At 48.7% G+C, this 15,386-nt stretch overlaps 7 protein-coding genes across 7 annotated transcripts; 5 read left to right on the forward strand and 2 right to left on the reverse strand.

Annotated features, from left to right (window-relative positions):
- The first annotated feature begins 851 nt into the window (after positions 1-851).
- EDB82DRAFT_82704 (uncharacterized protein) lies at positions 852-2,052 on the forward strand. Its single transcript, XM_065610059.1, has one exon. The coding sequence runs from the start codon at positions 1,228-1,230 to the stop codon at positions 1,831-1,833; it is 606 nt and encodes a 201-aa protein (XP_065465794.1). The 5' UTR covers positions 852-1,227; the 3' UTR covers positions 1,834-2,052.
- A 1,252-nt stretch (positions 2,053-3,304) lies between these two features.
- On the forward strand, positions 3,305-4,252 carry EDB82DRAFT_572263 (HSP20-like chaperone; the record flags this gene model as incomplete). Its single annotated transcript, XM_025729413.2, has 1 exon — positions 3,305-4,252. One exon carries the CDS (start codon positions 3,305-3,307, stop codon positions 3,944-3,946), a length of 642 nt encoding a protein of 213 aa, XP_025588640.1. The 3' UTR covers positions 3,947-4,252.
- Positions 4,253-4,381: 129 nt separating this feature from the next.
- Positions 4,382-5,955, forward strand: EDB82DRAFT_490106 (Rad51-domain-containing protein). Its single transcript, XM_025729412.2, has 3 exons — positions 4,382-4,589; positions 4,649-4,796; positions 4,845-5,955. The coding sequence occupies exons 1-3, from the start codon at positions 4,503-4,505 to the stop codon at positions 5,654-5,656; spliced, it is 1,047 nt and encodes a 348-aa protein (XP_025588639.1). The 5' UTR covers positions 4,382-4,502; the 3' UTR covers positions 5,657-5,955.
- A 78-nt stretch (positions 5,956-6,033) lies between these two features.
- EDB82DRAFT_457764 (nucleoporin Nup120/160-domain-containing protein) lies at positions 6,034-9,815 on the forward strand. The gene is made up of 3 exons (XM_065607856.1): positions 6,034-6,754; positions 6,802-8,829; positions 8,878-9,815. The coding sequence occupies exons 1-3, from the start codon at positions 6,121-6,123 to the stop codon at positions 9,702-9,704; spliced, it is 3,489 nt and encodes a 1,162-aa protein (XP_065465795.1). The 5' UTR covers positions 6,034-6,120; the 3' UTR covers positions 9,705-9,815.
- Positions 9,816-11,413, reverse strand: EDB82DRAFT_490110 (vacuolar protein sorting-associated protein 26-domain-containing protein). Its single transcript, XM_025729409.2, has 3 exons — positions 10,885-11,413; positions 10,190-10,804; positions 9,816-10,127 (listed from the first exon to the last, which is right to left on the reverse strand). Exons 1-3 carry the CDS (start codon positions 11,099-11,101, stop codon positions 10,003-10,005), a joined length of 957 nt encoding a protein of 318 aa, XP_025588637.1. The 5' UTR covers positions 11,102-11,413; the 3' UTR covers positions 9,816-10,002.
- Positions 11,401-13,114, forward strand: EDB82DRAFT_490111 (60S ribosomal protein uL6). The gene is made up of 3 exons (XM_025729408.2): positions 11,401-11,826; positions 12,089-12,570; positions 12,633-13,114. Exons 1-3 carry the CDS (start codon positions 11,781-11,783, stop codon positions 12,684-12,686), a joined length of 582 nt encoding a protein of 193 aa, XP_025588636.1. The 5' UTR covers positions 11,401-11,780; the 3' UTR covers positions 12,687-13,114.
- Positions 13,115-13,399: 285 nt separating this feature from the next.
- Positions 13,400-15,202, reverse strand: EDB82DRAFT_82826 (uncharacterized protein). Its single transcript, XM_065610060.1, has 2 exons — positions 13,742-15,202; positions 13,400-13,684 (listed from the first exon to the last, which is right to left on the reverse strand). The coding sequence occupies exons 1-2, from the start codon at positions 14,853-14,855 to the stop codon at positions 13,578-13,580; spliced, it is 1,221 nt and encodes a 406-aa protein (XP_065465796.1). The 5' UTR covers positions 14,856-15,202; the 3' UTR covers positions 13,400-13,577.
- Between the last annotated feature and the right edge of the window lie 184 nt (positions 15,203-15,386).

The following is a 15,386-nucleotide window of genomic DNA, read 5'->3' on the forward strand; positions in this document are numbered from 1 at the left end:
ATGCATTTGCCGAGACGGTAATTCAAAGTTACGATGATATGATTTGGAATCTATGCAGGGCATTATTGGCATGTTACTACGGATAGGGTCATTCATATTGATTGCAAAGGTCACTGTGTGGCAGTTTACGTCTCATTATAATAACCAGCTAATTTCCAACGGTTTCCGAGATGTGCAAGTGAAGTTGTGAACCAAAATACCACTGACCGTATCATCAAAATGGCCAAAGTTGATCTGGTCTAGTCTGGTCCAGTCAAACGGTGGCTTTCTTTTAGATTGTCAGGTACCAGGTGGCAACGGTCAGTCCGGATGGCTTGGTGGTGTTACCCGTTGCTTTCCGTGGGCGGGCCGCTATTCTCATGTCCGAGTTTCCTCGGGGCGTGTCTTTGACGTTGTAAATTTGTTTAGTACGGTAGATTAAAATGATAAGACAGTCAACTGAAGTTGGGAGTGTTGTGGCAACGTTGTGGCTGATGTAAATGGCACGGTGGGGTGTGTCTTCCAAAGATGGTAAAAGAGCAGCTTACCGAACCAGCATTATTAACTCGGTCGACGCTAGTTGGCCATTTTAATGACCGACGACGACAGGCACATATGGGATGTCACACAAACTAGGAAGCTGTCGGCCACTCAGTTTGCCGTCCCTTATGCTGGGTTTAGGCGGGCTGGGCTTTGACTTTCTGGGGCGGGTGCTCTGACTTGCACTAGCTCTAGAGGCACGGAGCGTCATGGACTACGTCATGTTCTAGACCCTTTTGATCCGACGGGCGAGACCCTGACTTCCGGTTCCAATCCCACCATCCGTTTATTTGGTGACTTAGAATGTGGGGGTCGGCATTTAATGTGATGGCAATCATTCCCATCCCCATGCATGGAGAGCCGAATAAGAATCATTGACAAGGCAAATCGGTGATCATACGATGGTCAAAGATGATTCATTACCTTAGATCGTGATATACAATAGTACAATACACAGCCTTTCCTCTGTTCCCCTCCGATTCTGTGCAGTTGTCTTGTGTGTCTCTACGTCATACAATCGTTGTAGGATTCCCATCTCAACTCAAATCCACCTCGATGTCACTTTAAACATGGACCCTGGTTTTGCCCGGAACATCCAAGAAAATGTGGCTTTCATATGTCATTGAAAGCCTTTCTCTTGGTCAACTCGAGATCACAGCTTGATCAAGTTGGAATTCTTGGTTCTTTGTTGGTTTGATCTCAGTCAACATGCGAGTCTTTCACTGCTGTGCTCTCACTGCCCAGAGAGTGTTTTCATCATTTCATTCACGTTCTGGAAATTCAGCATTGTACATTTTCTTATCCATCGGGATTCGTGCTAATTATATGATAACAGGACTAAACCGAGTCTATCACACCGTAGCCGTCACAGTCGAGTCCAGCCTAGTTCAGGCCCATTCCTTTCCGATCGATATACCTCGTCGATTCTATACCTTCTTCGAAGACGATACACGATACAGTCTTTATATCTATATGAAGTTGTATTGGTGTGGATGTGTTGGTTGCTCTCATTGGAACCAATTATTTGTTGCTGGGCTCATTGGTTGCTCCAACAAGTCTATCCTTCTGCATTTCGTTCACCACACAACTACCAAGATTACTGCACGCCCATCACTATTTATTATAGTTCATCAAGTGATGTATGACATGGAGTTTATCGAACGAAGCCGTCTTGAGAAATATGGCCTGCCAGTTACATTCATCATGAGATCTACGAAAGCCATTGCTCGGAGACATGAGCTTGGCAGCGGTCCGATTGCTTCTTCGTTTTTTTCATCCTATTTTATTTCCAGGCGTGAAAGCTCCCTGTTCTGAATGCCGTGGTTTTTTGAAACGCGGTCTAAGTAGACCTGTCCACGCCTGATTGTTGTTCCGCTATTGGTGGTCGAGTCATCGAAGTGTAGTTGAATTACACATGGGGAAGACTGCAGGTATCCAAGAGACTTTTTTTCTGATATTTATGTCTTTCATAGTGTTCATCATACAATTTAAATCCACCTTATTATACGATTCCCCAGATATTCAGCCAGACAACCAGATCCTGGTGTTCATGCCATGGAAGCTGTTATTTTGTGTCCCTAGTCCCCAATCTCTTTGACTTGATGTCTACTCTCTTCAATTGATGTCCTCGGGTGTTGGTTTTGGTGTCGAGTCATTCTGCTTTTTTTTTTTACTATCCAAAGTACCTATGATTTGGCTGTTTACTCTCGGTGCTGCTGGTATTAGATAGTCTCTCCTTGAACACAGTATTGTGTTTAGTTTAGCCCCAATACTGACAATGATGTCTTCTCTCCATTCTATGAATATTTTATTAGTATTTTTGCAATTCATAACTCTTGACGTTGAGTTTTTTTCTTTTACTTTCTGTAGAAGAGTAGTATGACTCTTGGCTTTGTTATGTCTGTTACATTACTTTAACGTGATGGTGAAGCACCAGTACGGTAAAGTAGCAGTTGCAACATCACGGAAACAATTTGATGCCTGTATAAATATAATTTATCATTTTTCGAAACCTTTTGATTAATTGCGTGTATTATAATGCAGACTATAAACTACAATCTTCAAGGTTTCCAGTCGTAAAGGGGAGTACGGTGTAGGGTAAGGCGAACGTCATTATGTCAGCAGTCATCCATCATGCATGGACCACCTTTGACAACTTGGTAGGCTTCTATCGCGTATCCTTTTTTGTATCGAACATGAAATGGAAAACAGAGAATAAACTACTCAATAAATCGCCGACATCTGCTGCTTCGAGAATATCGAGAAATTCTGATGGCTCCTGGTAATACTGAGAAATATCCGTGATTAAAAAGGACCAAGATCCGATTGTGCAATTGTTATGTCCTCACGTGGCTGGTATCCCCTGGAACCTTCCACCACAATCCAGCAGTTTCTTGTAAGTGCGAGTAGCCAACCGAGTTGGCGATGCCTCGCTTATTCGTATGATTTGAGTTCAACATTACGTAGAAATCATCGCCTGGCTTCTTTGTCAAATTTCTATGCCCCTCTTTTGCATTCGTGTAATTTCTAGAACCTCCAAGTGGCAGGTTTTATCGATCTTTCGCGAAAGGCAAGGAAGGTCCATATCCCCATCACATTTTCCACATCATCAAGTATAAAGCAAGCCGTCTCTTCCCCCAAAGCTGGACTTTACTCTTCACCAGATCAGACACAAACAAGCACAAGAAAACAACACTCGCAACAACCACCACTTTAAAACTCATTCTCAAATACTATCAACCTGAAACACTTCACTTCCAAATCCATCACCAACACAACAAACACAATGGCTTTCTTCCCCCGCAACTTCTACAACTCCGACGCTTCCTTCACCCCTCTCTTCCGCCTCCTTGACGACTACGACAGCTACTCTCGCCAGGGAACCAACGGAAATGGCACTCGTCGCAGCGGCCTTAGCCACTGGCAGCCCAAGTTCGATGTCCGCGAGACTGGAGAGTCCTACGAGCTTCATGGCGAACTCCCTGGTATGAAGAAGTCTGATGTTCACATCGAGTTCACCGAGCCTCAGACTATGCTCATCCGCGGCAAGACCGAGCGCACTTACACTGCCGGCACACCTCCCGCTGGCCTCGTCGAGGACACTGAAGCCCGAGGCGCTATCACCGACAACAACGAGGAACACAACAACTCCCACCACGCCACTGTCGAAGATGAGGAGCAGGCCAAGGCTCACGAGACCAGCACTGAGGTCACTCACCACAAAAAGCCCCAGGAGGTTGAGAAGAAGCCTGCCGACCAGTCCAAGTACTGGCTCACCGAGCGCAGCTTCGGCGAGTTCTCTCGCAGCTTCAACTTTCCTACTCGTGTAGACCAGGACAACGTCTCTGCTAAATTCAACGATGGTATCCTGAGCATCGTTGTCCCCAAGGCCAAGAAGCACGAGTCTCGACGCATCAGCGTTGAGTAAACTCGGCCACACAACAATCAACACATCATAGATCTCGACAAAGCTCACTATATCGAAGGCCCCTACTTATCGGGATCACTAATGAATCATTTTTACGACTTTAACTTGCATGGAAGGGTGTTTTGGAAGTTTTAGCATGTTCACTATAGGCCAATTTGGCCGTTCGCTCCCTGTACAGTAGCAAATAATTCAACCAAATAACAAACAATGTTTTCAAGTTCCCTCAAAACAGTGACATACGAAATTGATTCCTAAGCACAATTATTATTAATGAGCTCACAAGTTATCAATGCTGCTCCCTCCCTCCATCACTTAACCATTTCCTTCTACAAATGAGCAGCCTGGGGATGTGGGTCATTGTAGAGTCACCAACACGTGACTTGGCGTACAATGGTGGCGCTGTTGCCTCCCACTAGACGCGTTCCACCGCGCTCTCACTTAACTCCCCCCCTTCTTTTGCCTCTGGATTAATTTTTCTCATCCTCTTCACCCCAAACCTGACAGTGAATCATTTCTTTTTGTTACCTCCACCTGGGAGAAGACACTTGGAGTCAAAATGAGTCAGGAATACGACGAGGCTCAAATGGGCGAGGAAGGCGGCATGCCCGGCCCTGGTGCCCCAACACCACTGTTCGCTCTTGAGGTATGTTTCCTGTGTAGTGAAGCACAGCTGCGCTGTAGGCTGACATTGGTGATTTTAAGGGGATTGCTGGCTTGACAAAGCGAGACATTCAGCTTGTTGTTGATGGAGGCTACAATACCGTGGAGTCTGTGGCTTACACACCACGACGAGTGCTGGAACAGATCAAGGGTATCTCTGAGCAGAAGGCCACCAAAATCCTCGCTGAAGGTACGTGAAACGAATTCGCTACTAAACTTTTTACTAATGATAGAACAGCTTCCAAACTTGTTCCAATGGGATTTACTACCGCCACAGAGATGCACCAACGCCGCAGCGAACTCATCTCCATCACCACAGGATCCAAGAACCTTGATACACTTCTTGCAGGTGGCATCGAAACTGGCTCAGTCACGGAGCTGTTTGGCGAATTCAGAACAGGAAAAAGTCAAATTTGTCATACACTCGCTGTAACCTGTCAATTGCCCTTTGACATGGGCGGTGGCGAGGGAAAGTGCATGTATATTGATACTGAAGGCACATTTCGACCTGTTCGATTGCTAGGAGTGGCCAACCGATTTGGTCTTTCAGGCGAAGAAGTCCTGGACAATGTTGCATACGCCCGCGCTTACAACTCTGATCATCAACTTCAATTACTCAACCAGGCTGCCGCAATGATGTGTGAGACCCGGTTCTCCCTACTGATCGTTGACAGCGCCACATCACTGTACAGAACGGACTTTTGTGGTCGTGGTGAGCTCTCAAATCGACAGACTCATTTGGCCAAGTTTATGAGGACACTTCAGCGGCTGGCAGATGAATTCGGTATTGCGGTGGTCATTACAAATCAAGTCGTGGCTCAAGTCGACGGCGGTCCAAGCGCCATGTTCAACCCCGACCCAAAGAAACCTATTGGTGGTAACATTATTGCTCACGCTAGTACGACAAGAATCAGTCTCAAGAAGGGTCGAGCTGAGACTCGTATCGCCAAAATCTACGACAGCCCTTGCCTGCCAGAGAGTGATACCCTATTTGCCATTGGCGAGGAAGGTATTGGCGACCCAGCCCCCAAGGACACGGAGAAGGATTAATCATGATGGACTATTTTATATTTGTACAAGCGCTGGAGTATATGGTGATGATTATTTGCATGATCTTGTTGGCGCAGATTCCAATGGCTGTTTCCTGGAGTGGCATTTTTGGAATGGGACGGCGCTGTTCTCGAAATGTGTATGGGCTACGAAAATGATAAATTAATGTAGTATTGAGTCTTTTCAATCCAAATAACTGCCACAATGCTTCTTTCCATATGTAATAAACCAAAGGGATTCTTCTGTTGTTAATATTTGATAATGATTCGTGACTGAGTGAGCCAGAGCTGGTTGCCTTTTTCGGTTAGCGTGGTCGCGATAACGAGTTCCACCTCAGAAATTCTGCTAGGCAACGCGACCGCACTTCGCTCGCCAGAGTCTAACACTTTGCGACCATCACATTAACGACATCGCCCAGCCCACGACACCATCTCGTCACAATCGATCCGATTTATGGGGGCGAAATGGATTCAGGCGATACCCAATATGTCTTCAAAGAGACACGAGTAAACCTCGACCCTCCAACGACGTCCTCTGTTGTTACGATCCGAGTACCCTCAAACTCGATACATGGCCGAAATCATCGCAAAGCGACAGGAGAGAACAGTTTGGAGGATGAGACGTCGTTTCGAGTGAAGAACTTGGCCAGTTCTTCATCCATCTACCACCGAATTTGGCACGACACACCGCGTAGTTTCCTCTGGCGAATTCTCGAGGACGGTACACTACTCAGCATTCGGGCTGTCGATGTTTGCAAGAAAACACAAGCCGCCGAGTTTCCTCTGTCCCTGAACTTTCACTTTTCCGTCCCAATTCAGCCAGGATGTGTGGCATTCTCGGACCACGAAGAACACGACTCGCTTTGTGTTTTTGTTCTTGATCAGGCATACCAACTATACAGCTTCCATCTTCGACCGGATCTGTTCAGAAAAAGATCGGCCATCGATGCTGGGCTTTCTGATTTGGGCAAGGTCCAGGCGCCAGCGGGATTGGGTTTCAAGCATCCACACCGTATGGTTGCTGTGAACGCGGAGACACTACTAGTGACGGTGAACGATGGAGGAATGATCAGGCTGGATAAAACCAAGGCAAATGATCGTGAGTTATAGCGAGAGAGGGGAGGAACCGTATGCTAATATCTACAGTATCATCGAACGTCTGGAAGGAATCGTTCTTCAACGTGCAGGGATGGGCGCAGAACCTCCGAAGCCTTCTTCCCTTCCAGGGAAAGCACACAATCAAGCACGGCAAGACCAACATGGAGTACAGCTCGGCCACATCGATTCAAGTCACCAGCCTTGGATTAGAGGACTGTCTCTTCGCCATCACCGTCTGTCTCGACCACAGAATGCGAATTTGGAACATTAACGATGGCCAGATTCTGTACACAAGCGATATCCTTAACGCCGAGAGGAACCCCCAGGAGATTGGTAAATGGGCTATTGACCCATCACAAGCAAATCTTGTGCAGATTGTAGGCCGGAATCGTGGCAGTAGGGTTTGCGCAACGTTCTCGCCCATCGGCGCTGGAGAGTTCAAGTTCTGGAAGATCACAGCAAAGGATGCGTCCAGCGTCGTCGTTGAGGACATCTTCCCAAAGAACTCATTGATCCCGGTCACGCCATCTTCTTCCGACGTATGGACCCTCGCAGACTTTGTTCTATCCTGCCCCGCCGAGAGTGCTATCCAACTTTGGACCCTATGGAAGAACAACATGACATACAGGGTGCAGAGGCTTGAAGTGGATCGCAAGAATATCTCACAGAGCTGGCAGGATAACTGGGATGGCGTTTATGCAGACAACTTGATCCAGGCCGCCGATGGGTCTGGCCCTTCCGATCCAACAGATGTCACCGAGAAATGGCTTCAACTCATTTTGAAGCCCGGTCAATTTACGAAATCGACCCTCGAGGCAGCATTGTCTATCTATGAGCGAGGCTTTGGAAAATCAAAAGAGGTTGGAAAGGGTCGAGGGCTCGCCGAGGCGATCTGCTCGATATTGGGATCAACTGCAACACTAGATCGGGGTTCTTCGGGCACGATGGAATACGAAACCTTTCGCGCGTCGAGTGAGGCTCAGTGGTTGAGGTTCTACCGTCTATTGCTCGAATTGGATAAGCAACGAGGAGAAGCACTTGGACTAACCCTTGACCCTCACACAGGCCTGGCTTGGGTTGTCTGCGCCGACTTTCTTTCAGCCATCCGGGAATGCAGTAGCCTGGAGCGACTGTACTATAACTTATCCTCGCCCGAACAAGACCAGCTGACTCAAGCGGCCCTGATCGGATCGGGCTTGACATTTGTGGAAGGATTCCCAGAATATTTGATGCAATCTTGCCAGGCCACACTCCGACCTGAGCTGTTCGAAGATTCATCCAAGACTGATCTCGAACGTATTCAGTATTTCTCCGACAAGTCTGGCTTCTGGCGGGGAATTACTGATGAGGACTGCAACCAAGTTGTCGATGTCCTCGGTCAAAACTTCAGCACAGTAACGGACGACCTTTACACTGAGGTAATGAACCTCATTTCTGCACCTGAAGAGGCCAAAACACGTAATCTGCGCCAGCCTCTCACTGACTTTGGAAAGAAGCTGGTTGTGAAAGCTGTCCAAGATAGTATTGAGCTGCAGTGGAGGGTGTACTTCAGCCAGTTGATTCTTCTAGTCCACATGGAATTCGAGTTCGACAATGAGGCGGATATCCTTCATAACCGAGTTGACGTTGGCAATGTCTTTAGACAGCTTATTGCGGCTCTACGACGATTGGAGCTGTTGAAGTGGCTCGCCCAGACCGAACTCACATTGCCCAGCATCCGAGAAAAGAGCGAGAACGGCACCGTTTCGAGAAAAACTGTTGAAGATGCGCAGTGCGTAACAGCACTGGAAGCGAATGTTGGTCACCTACTTGGCTTCGCTGACAAGGGTGTACCCCTTGCTACTGACATTACTGACCTGGTCATCAACCTGTGTGCTCCCGATAGCGATATCGAGGTTTCCCCGTCATTGATCCAGTGCTTTCTCATCAAGCGGGAGAGGGCTGATCTGGCTCTGGATATTGCGCCTTTCTGCGACCAAAATCCTTTCTCAACATACGTTCAAGGTCGCCTGCAGCTGGCCTTGAAGGACTTTAATACCGCTGCTATTTATTTCAGAAAGGCAGCCATTGGGATGAGTGAGTCAACCACTGGTGCTGCGTTGATATCAGCTAACGATTTCTCAGGCACGGAAAACCTCGAAAGTGATCGCCATAGCAGCGGTTTGCTTGATGATACTGAGTGGAATCTGCTCAACCACGGCCCTGCAAAGTACTATTCGCACATCGTCGCCTTGTTCGAGAAGCAAAAGGCTTACTCTTACGTGATCGAGTTCGCTCGGCTCGCTATGCAATTTCTTGGCTCAAAGCAAGATGCCATGTTCACTAAGACTGACATGCAAAGCCGCTTGTTCAATGCTGCAGTCGCGACGTCTCAGTTTGAGCTCGCCCACACAACGCTTGTGTCAATCAAGGATCAGGCAATGAAGATCTCAAACCTGCGTAAGCTGGTCGACAGGATGTGTGCAACTTATCACAACATCGAGCTTGTGTCTATGCCATTCCCTGGTCTGCAACAGGAAGTCGATGACATCTTGTCACAGAAGACAAAGGCGACACTAGACGTTATAGAAGGATTCCCCTACCACCAGGTTCTCTACTCATGGCGAATCAAGCACAACAACTACCGCGGCGCTGCATCCGTCGTACTGGACCGAATTCACAAGCTACGAAGCGCTGGAGAAGGCGATGAGGCCACAGGAGAGGACATCCTTGATACTCCGGTGACCAGACAGTATCTCCTGCTCATCAACGCCCTCAGCTGTGTAGATTCCAAGCAGGCTTGGATTTATGATGAAGCCCCAGCTGGCTATGGCCAGAAAGATGCAGTGAAGCGTAATGTGGTTTCACTGGCGGATATCAGGAAGCAGTATCAGGATGAGCTGGATCGAATCACGGCGATTCACAACAACCAGTTCGGCTTTGAGGCGGACGACGTTATGGAAATTTCATGAGCGCAGAGTTAGGACAGGCCAGGCCACTTCATGTAGACTAGGGGTGTATTCTTTGAAAATTCGGAGGGGCGCGATACCTCGGACATGTCATACTTATTGGGAACCATCATCATATTGTGGAATTGATTAATTTGTTTCGAGGATGGTTTGGTTTTAAACGAAAAATAAAGAACTACAAATCTTCCATCATCTTGCTCTTCCCATCTTGAACCCGAAACGCCAGGACCGATGCTTAAAAGACGCGCATTAAGCTGATTGTGAATATACGTCAGACTAACAGCCAGGTTTTGTTTCTGTATTATGCCTGTGCGGTTACCGCCTTGTTCTCAGGTAGTGATGAGGTACCAGCGTTTAGAACGGGAGCCGCGTCAGGGGCTTGACGGTACAGAATAATCTCTGACTGCTTGAAGTATCGCCGAGCATCTGTGAATTGGTTAGTTGGGCGGGGTTTGAGATGGGGCGAGGCGAACTAGGGATTGACTGACCTTCGTCGATAAGGACTAAGCTGAGATAATAACGGGTGGAGAACTTCTTGTTGACGTCGCGGAAAGTGGGTGTCAGATCAAAACCTCCGAGGAACAGTCGGATAGGGATTGTCTCTCCTCGCGATGGCGAACCATCCATGATCTCGAAGCGCACCAACGTCTCGCTTTCGTTATACTGGTTAGGCGCGGCACCTGTTGTCTCTCTCCTGATGATGGACAGCTCCATGTGCTTGATTTTTAGGCGGACGAGCAGGAAATAAATGCGGCCGACAATAACATCCTTGAGATGGTACTTGCTCTTGCTGTACTCGAACTCAATATGCAGGCAGTCCTCGATACCAACATCCATCTTGATGCTGCTGTTCATCTCGGGAGGGATGCGATAGCTGTAAACCCAGATGTCCTTCTCGCGGATGACGTCGGCCATGCGGCGCGAAACTGTGACGCGGACGAAATAGCGCAGCTTGACGTTGATTCCATTGTATGATTCGTACTGCTTCTCGACGTTCTTGAAGTTGAAGTCGAAGGTCTGGGGGTGCTGAAGCTCGCCAGGCGCAGCAAGTTCTTGGTTCAGGGACAGAAATTCGTAATGGTTACCGCGGTCAAAGAACATCTCTATGCGACGCATCAATCAGTATCTTAAGTATTGGCGAATCGCATGGGAGCCTGGTGGTGTAAAGGGGTTGGTTGCGTACCTATCGTGCCGATAAATTGGACCTTGATACCAGTATGCTCGAGCCTCTTGCCATCCTTGGGACGAACAGTAACAGCGCCCTTGACAGACTCGCCATCCATAAAGAGGGGTGCCTTCTCGCGACGGTTCTTGTCGAGCTTAACATCAACCATGGAACGGTCATCGGTGTCGTCGAGGACAACGTCGATATCGACAGGAGTCGCGAAGAAGTACGACATGGCGGGCGAGTTGAAATTGACTCTTCTTGCCCTTTACCTTTGTTGTCAGGCGATGTCGTGAGGTAAGGCTGAGGCTGCTGGCGCGAGCTTCGCTTCGCTTGGTGATAGTGGGATGGCTGGGCTGGGCTGGTCTGAGCTGGGTTGTTGGTGAGAACGTCGGAGGTCGGCGGCGCTGACGTATCGGCCGGGGGAGACAGGGGACCGATCAAGACCCACCCGAGCTTGCCGTGAGATGAGACTTTGGTTAGAGAGTTACATAACTTTTGTTGGACGAATAGCTTGTGAAATGATGGCAGAACTATATGTTACTGATAATAAATTCGATAAGTAGTGCATCTACTTAGTACCTATTTACACAATGTACCTGCCCTTATATTCACGTCAGTTTACAGAAAACATCTTTGTTAAAGCCAAGTCTTGTTTATGGAGGCATTTAATTGGCTCATATCAGCTCTGAGAATATAAATTTTGAGTCACGTGCTAGGTCACGTCTTTTGGTGGGCAGCAAATTGCTAGTGCGGTCGGTTGCTCTTTCCCCACTATAATTGCCCTCACGTGGGAAAGAGCGAGCCCTACCTCTGGCACTTACCTGGAACTTTTCCTGCCCACAGATTCCCAAAAATTCGCGGACGGCTCTAGATACCCTCAACCCCCCGACATCAACACCACAGCCGGCAGGATGAAGTACATTCACTCCCAGGAGCTTCTCGAGATCCCCGAGGGGGGTACGTTGCGCCCGTTTTCCTTTTCTTCCTGATATGCTCGTCGCCGCCCGCTCGAATATCCCCGAAATCAAGGTTACTGGAGTTTTTGCCCGCGATTGAAGGCTGCGCACAAACGACGTCAAGACGAAATGCAATGCGTTCTCGCAGCGGAAGCTTCAGTATCATTTTTTCTCTCCGGGGGAGTTATTCACGGGCAGGGCCGAAAGTGATAGGAAATATTAACTCGCAAGATCCGAAATGCTGACTCGTCTCGTGTTTATAGTCAAGGTTGCCATTAAGTCGCGAATTGTCACTGTCGAGGGTCCCCGCGGCAAGCTGGTCAAGGATCTCAGCCACTTGGCCGTCAACTTCACCAGCACCAAGAAGAACCAGATCTCCATCGAGATCCACCACGGTGTCCGCAAGAACGTCGCTACCCTCCGAACTGTCCGAACCCTTATCAACAACCTGATCATTGGTGTCACCAAGGGCTTCAAGTACAAGATGCGATACGTCTACGCCCATTTCCCCATCAACGTCAACGTCTCCCAGAACTCCGAGACCGACTTGTACGAGGTTGAGATCCGAAACTTCATCGGCGAGAAGCTCGTCCGCCGAATTGTCATGCACCCCGGTGTTGATGTTGAGGCTTCCACCACCCAGAAGGATGAGCTTGTCCTCTCTGGTAACTCTCTTGAGAACGTTTCGCAAAGTGCTGCCGATATCCAGCAGATCTGCCGGGTGCGAAACAAGGATATCCGAAAGGTAAGACGACTTGCTCAACGCTTGGTTTTGTAAAGTGAACATGCTAACCCTGTCACTTTTAGTTCTTGGATGGTCTGTACGTCTCCGAGAAGGGCAACGTTGTCCAGGATGAATAAACGCGAACACGGACACGGATCTTGTTTCTTTTGCGTTTCTGGGTCTCAGGAGTGGCGAAGGTTCATCTTGCATGTCATGTAGCAAAAAGAAAGGGCTACAAAACAAATTTCAAAAAGCAAAGAGATGATGACTCTGGTGCCGACCAAACACTTGAATCTCGCCAGCGAATCGTGTATGTGACCATTTAAGGAGCGAAAAGGGCCGGCTTTAGACGAGGGTTCTGGGGGTTTTGCGATAAGACAAAAAAAAAAGGCGTTTTTAATCATTCCATTGCGCACAACCTGCCTCGGAACATCAACCATTCCGGTCCATTGTGAGGTCTGAGAAGTGAATTCGATCAATGATGAGACGAGTTAATGCAGCACAAACCTCAGTCACTCATAGCACGGCACTAGGGATTCACACAAATGGTACTTTGGGTCGAAAATTGCATGTGAAAAAAAATCTAGGCTCGTATTTCCATCAAGACGTGCCTCATGACAAGTATATTCATTTTTTATATCAAACTCGTACGTTTCCTTGTTGGTCTTCATAACCAGTCATTTCTCTTCTAAACCTTCCTTGCGTGACGTTATCTCTTTGAAAATAAACAATACAAAACGACATTAACCATCCGTAAATGCGTGAGTAACATAAAAATGTCAGTGATGAAAATGGAGTGGGTGGATGAGGGGAAAGTCAAATAAGACGGTGTAAAAAAAACAAGGTGGAGAAAAGGCCATTATTCGAGTAACCAGAAACGCCAGCAGCCTTATGATCAAAAGCACGAGTCGAGCAGAGAAAACATGCGAGCTCGAATCCCTCATGTCAGATGAGGAGGCATGTACAAAATAGTGTGTATATGTGAGACGAATGGGATAAAATGGGCGAGAAACGGGGATTTAAACGTTTCATCGCCTGCTGTCACGAGAGTAGTGCGACCTTGCTCGACTGCCTGCTCGACTGTCTCTCGCCGTGCGACGAGTGCGGTTTGTTCGTCCACCGGAACTTGAGCTGCCTGCTGTTACAGTTAGTACGAGGAAGCTATCGTAAATGTGTCACATGGGGGACTTACTGGGACTGGTGTAGTCACTGTATGAGTAGTAAGAATCGCTGTATCGCGATCGCGAGGATCCGCGGGATGATCGCGCTGGCTTGGTGCTCGCAGGCCTCTTGTCCTTCTTAAGGTTGAGGAGAGCCAGGAGCGTGGCCGCGAGACCAGCGATACCGAGCCACTTCTTGCCATCGGACTTCTTCTCACGGCGATCACCGGCAGAAGAAGGGGAACCGCCCTTTTTACCGCCGAAACCAAACCAACCCTTGTGTCGCGGTCGGCGGGAGTGGGCAGAGGCAGAAGCAGGGGGTCGGCTTCCGTGTCGAGAGTATCGCTCTTCGTAGACGTCGACTCGCTCGCGGCTTTCCTTGTCCTTGTCCTTCTTGCCAAAGAGGGCGACCCAGAGTCCGCGGGCAATGCAACAGAAGCAGAGAAGCAGGAGCAGTGCTACACCGGCGATAACACCAATGACGATACCAGCAATAGCACCGGCACTCAAACCTCCGCCGCCAGTACCGCTCTCGCCAGCGGCAGCCTCATCACTCGTTTCAGTGGCTGTGGCTTCTGCGTCGGTCTCAGTCGCAGTACCAGACTCGCTCTCAGTAGGTGCGCCGCTGTTGACGATGGTGGTGGTACCAGTGACTCGGTAGGGAGCCGAGTATTGGGTGGTGAGCTTTCCATCGCTAGTGATGACAACGGCGGTGGGCGCATCGTAACCAGGCTTTGCCGAGCACTGACCCTTGTAGGCGCAAGTCTGCCAGCCAGCGCAGCAGATCTCACCGCATTGCTCCTGCTCGTCATTCTTGGGAACACAATCAACGCCCTTGGTTGGTTCTGGTGCAGGTTCCCAACGGGTCATGAGTGTGCTGGTGTAAGTCCTGGTCTCTGTCCAGGTGGTGGTATAGTCGCCAACCCAGCCTCCCTTCGCAGCGACACATTTTGCGACTCCGTCGGAGGTCTCGCAGGTCTCGCCAGAGCCGCAGCAGTATTGATTGTCGGAACCGCAGTATGAGTCACAGTCTCGGCGCATGAGGTATGAGTAGCCAGCATCATGGAGACTATCTCTAGGTAGCGGGCCAGCAGAGCAAAGAGCTGCGGCAGCGAGAAGCAGCAGAGGCTGCGTCACTGAACGCATTGTAGCGGTTTTTGCTGGGTGGTGATCGTCGCTGTTTTGAAGTATTGAGACTGGCGCAGTGCCGAAGTCGGAATACGTTGTTTGAATCCAATACCAGTCAAAGGTTGTGCTTGTTTCGAATTGAGTTGAGGGCACAACGTTGTGGTGAGCTTTTTTCTGATAAAAGCCGAAAGTAGTTGCGAGATTTTACTGAGCTTCTTTCTGTGTGAGACAACTGAGGAATGCGGTAGAAGCGGTTGTAGCGGGGTGAGCGTTTTGGTGCCCGAGACTTTTGCGTTCAACTATAATAAATGGAGGTGAGAGCGAAAGTGAAGTTGAAGGTTTTTGTGAGAGATGAGATGAGGTGAGATGAGAGAAAGAAAGTATCTCAAGTTCTCAGTGAGCGAAAGGGTTAGTGAGTCAGTCGATTACAAGCAGGAAAAATGGAAAGAGACAAGAAACGGTAACTTTGAGTTCTGGGCGCTGCACCAAGAGTTTTAAGCAGCTGGTGGTGGGCAGCGACGAAGGCCTCTCTTGCGTCCCAACCTCCTA

This window comes from Fusarium venenatum, assembly GCF_020744135.1.
Source record: "Fusarium venenatum strain MPI-CAGE-CH-0201 chromosome Unknown EDB82scaffold_1, whole genome shotgun sequence".
In the NCBI taxonomy this organism is placed as follows: Eukaryota; Fungi; Ascomycota; class Sordariomycetes; order Hypocreales; family Nectriaceae; genus Fusarium; species Fusarium venenatum.

Bases quoted from the DNA above. Each gene is read 5' to 3' on its own strand.
- EDB82DRAFT_82704 (XM_065610059.1), top strand. From the start codon at position 1,228: ATGCGAGTCTTTCACTGCTGTGCTCTCACTGCCCAGAGAGTGTTTTCA.
- EDB82DRAFT_490106 (XM_025729412.2), top strand. From the start codon at position 4,503: ATGAGTCAGGAATACGACGAGGCTCAAATGGGCGAGGAAGGCGGCATG. The intron at 4,590-4,648 runs GTATGTTTCCTG...GGTGATTTTAAG, and splicing joins CACCACTGTTCGCTCTTGAG to GGGATTGCTGGCTTGACAAA. The intron at 4,797-4,844 runs GTACGTGAAACG...ATGATAGAACAG, and splicing joins CACCAAAATCCTCGCTGAAG to CTTCCAAACTTGTTCCAATG.
- EDB82DRAFT_457764 (XM_065607856.1), top strand. From the start codon at position 6,121: ATGGATTCAGGCGATACCCAATATGTCTTCAAAGAGACACGAGTAAAC. The intron at 6,755-6,801 runs GTGAGTTATAGC...TAATATCTACAG, and splicing joins TAAAACCAAGGCAAATGATC to TATCATCGAACGTCTGGAAG. The intron at 8,830-8,877 runs GTGAGTCAACCA...ACGATTTCTCAG, and splicing joins AAAGGCAGCCATTGGGATGA to GCACGGAAAACCTCGAAAGT.
- EDB82DRAFT_490110 (XM_025729409.2), bottom strand. From the start codon at position 11,101: ATGTCGTACTTCTTCGCGACTCCTGTCGATATCGACGTTGTCCTCGAC. The intron at 10,805-10,884 runs GTACGCAACCAA...TGCGTCGCATAG, and splicing joins CCAATTTATCGGCACGATAG to AGATGTTCTTTGACCGCGGT. The intron at 10,128-10,189 runs GTCAGTCAATCC...ACCAATTCACAG, and splicing joins CTTAGTCCTTATCGACGAAG to ATGCTCGGCGATACTTCAAG.
- EDB82DRAFT_490111 (XM_025729408.2), top strand. From the start codon at position 11,781: ATGAAGTACATTCACTCCCAGGAGCTTCTCGAGATCCCCGAGGGGG. The intron at 11,827-12,088 runs GTACGTTGCGCC...TCGTGTTTATAG, and splicing joins TCTCGAGATCCCCGAGGGGG to TCAAGGTTGCCATTAAGTCG. The intron at 12,571-12,632 runs GTAAGACGACTT...TGTCACTTTTAG, and splicing joins GAAACAAGGATATCCGAAAG to TTCTTGGATGGTCTGTACGT.
- EDB82DRAFT_82826 (XM_065610060.1), bottom strand. From the start codon at position 14,855: ATGCGTTCAGTGACGCAGCCTCTGCTGCTTCTCGCTGCCGCAGCTCTT. The intron at 13,685-13,741 runs GTAAGTCCCCCA...CTGTAACAGCAG, and splicing joins CAGTGACTACACCAGTCCCA to GCAGCTCAAGTTCCGGTGGA.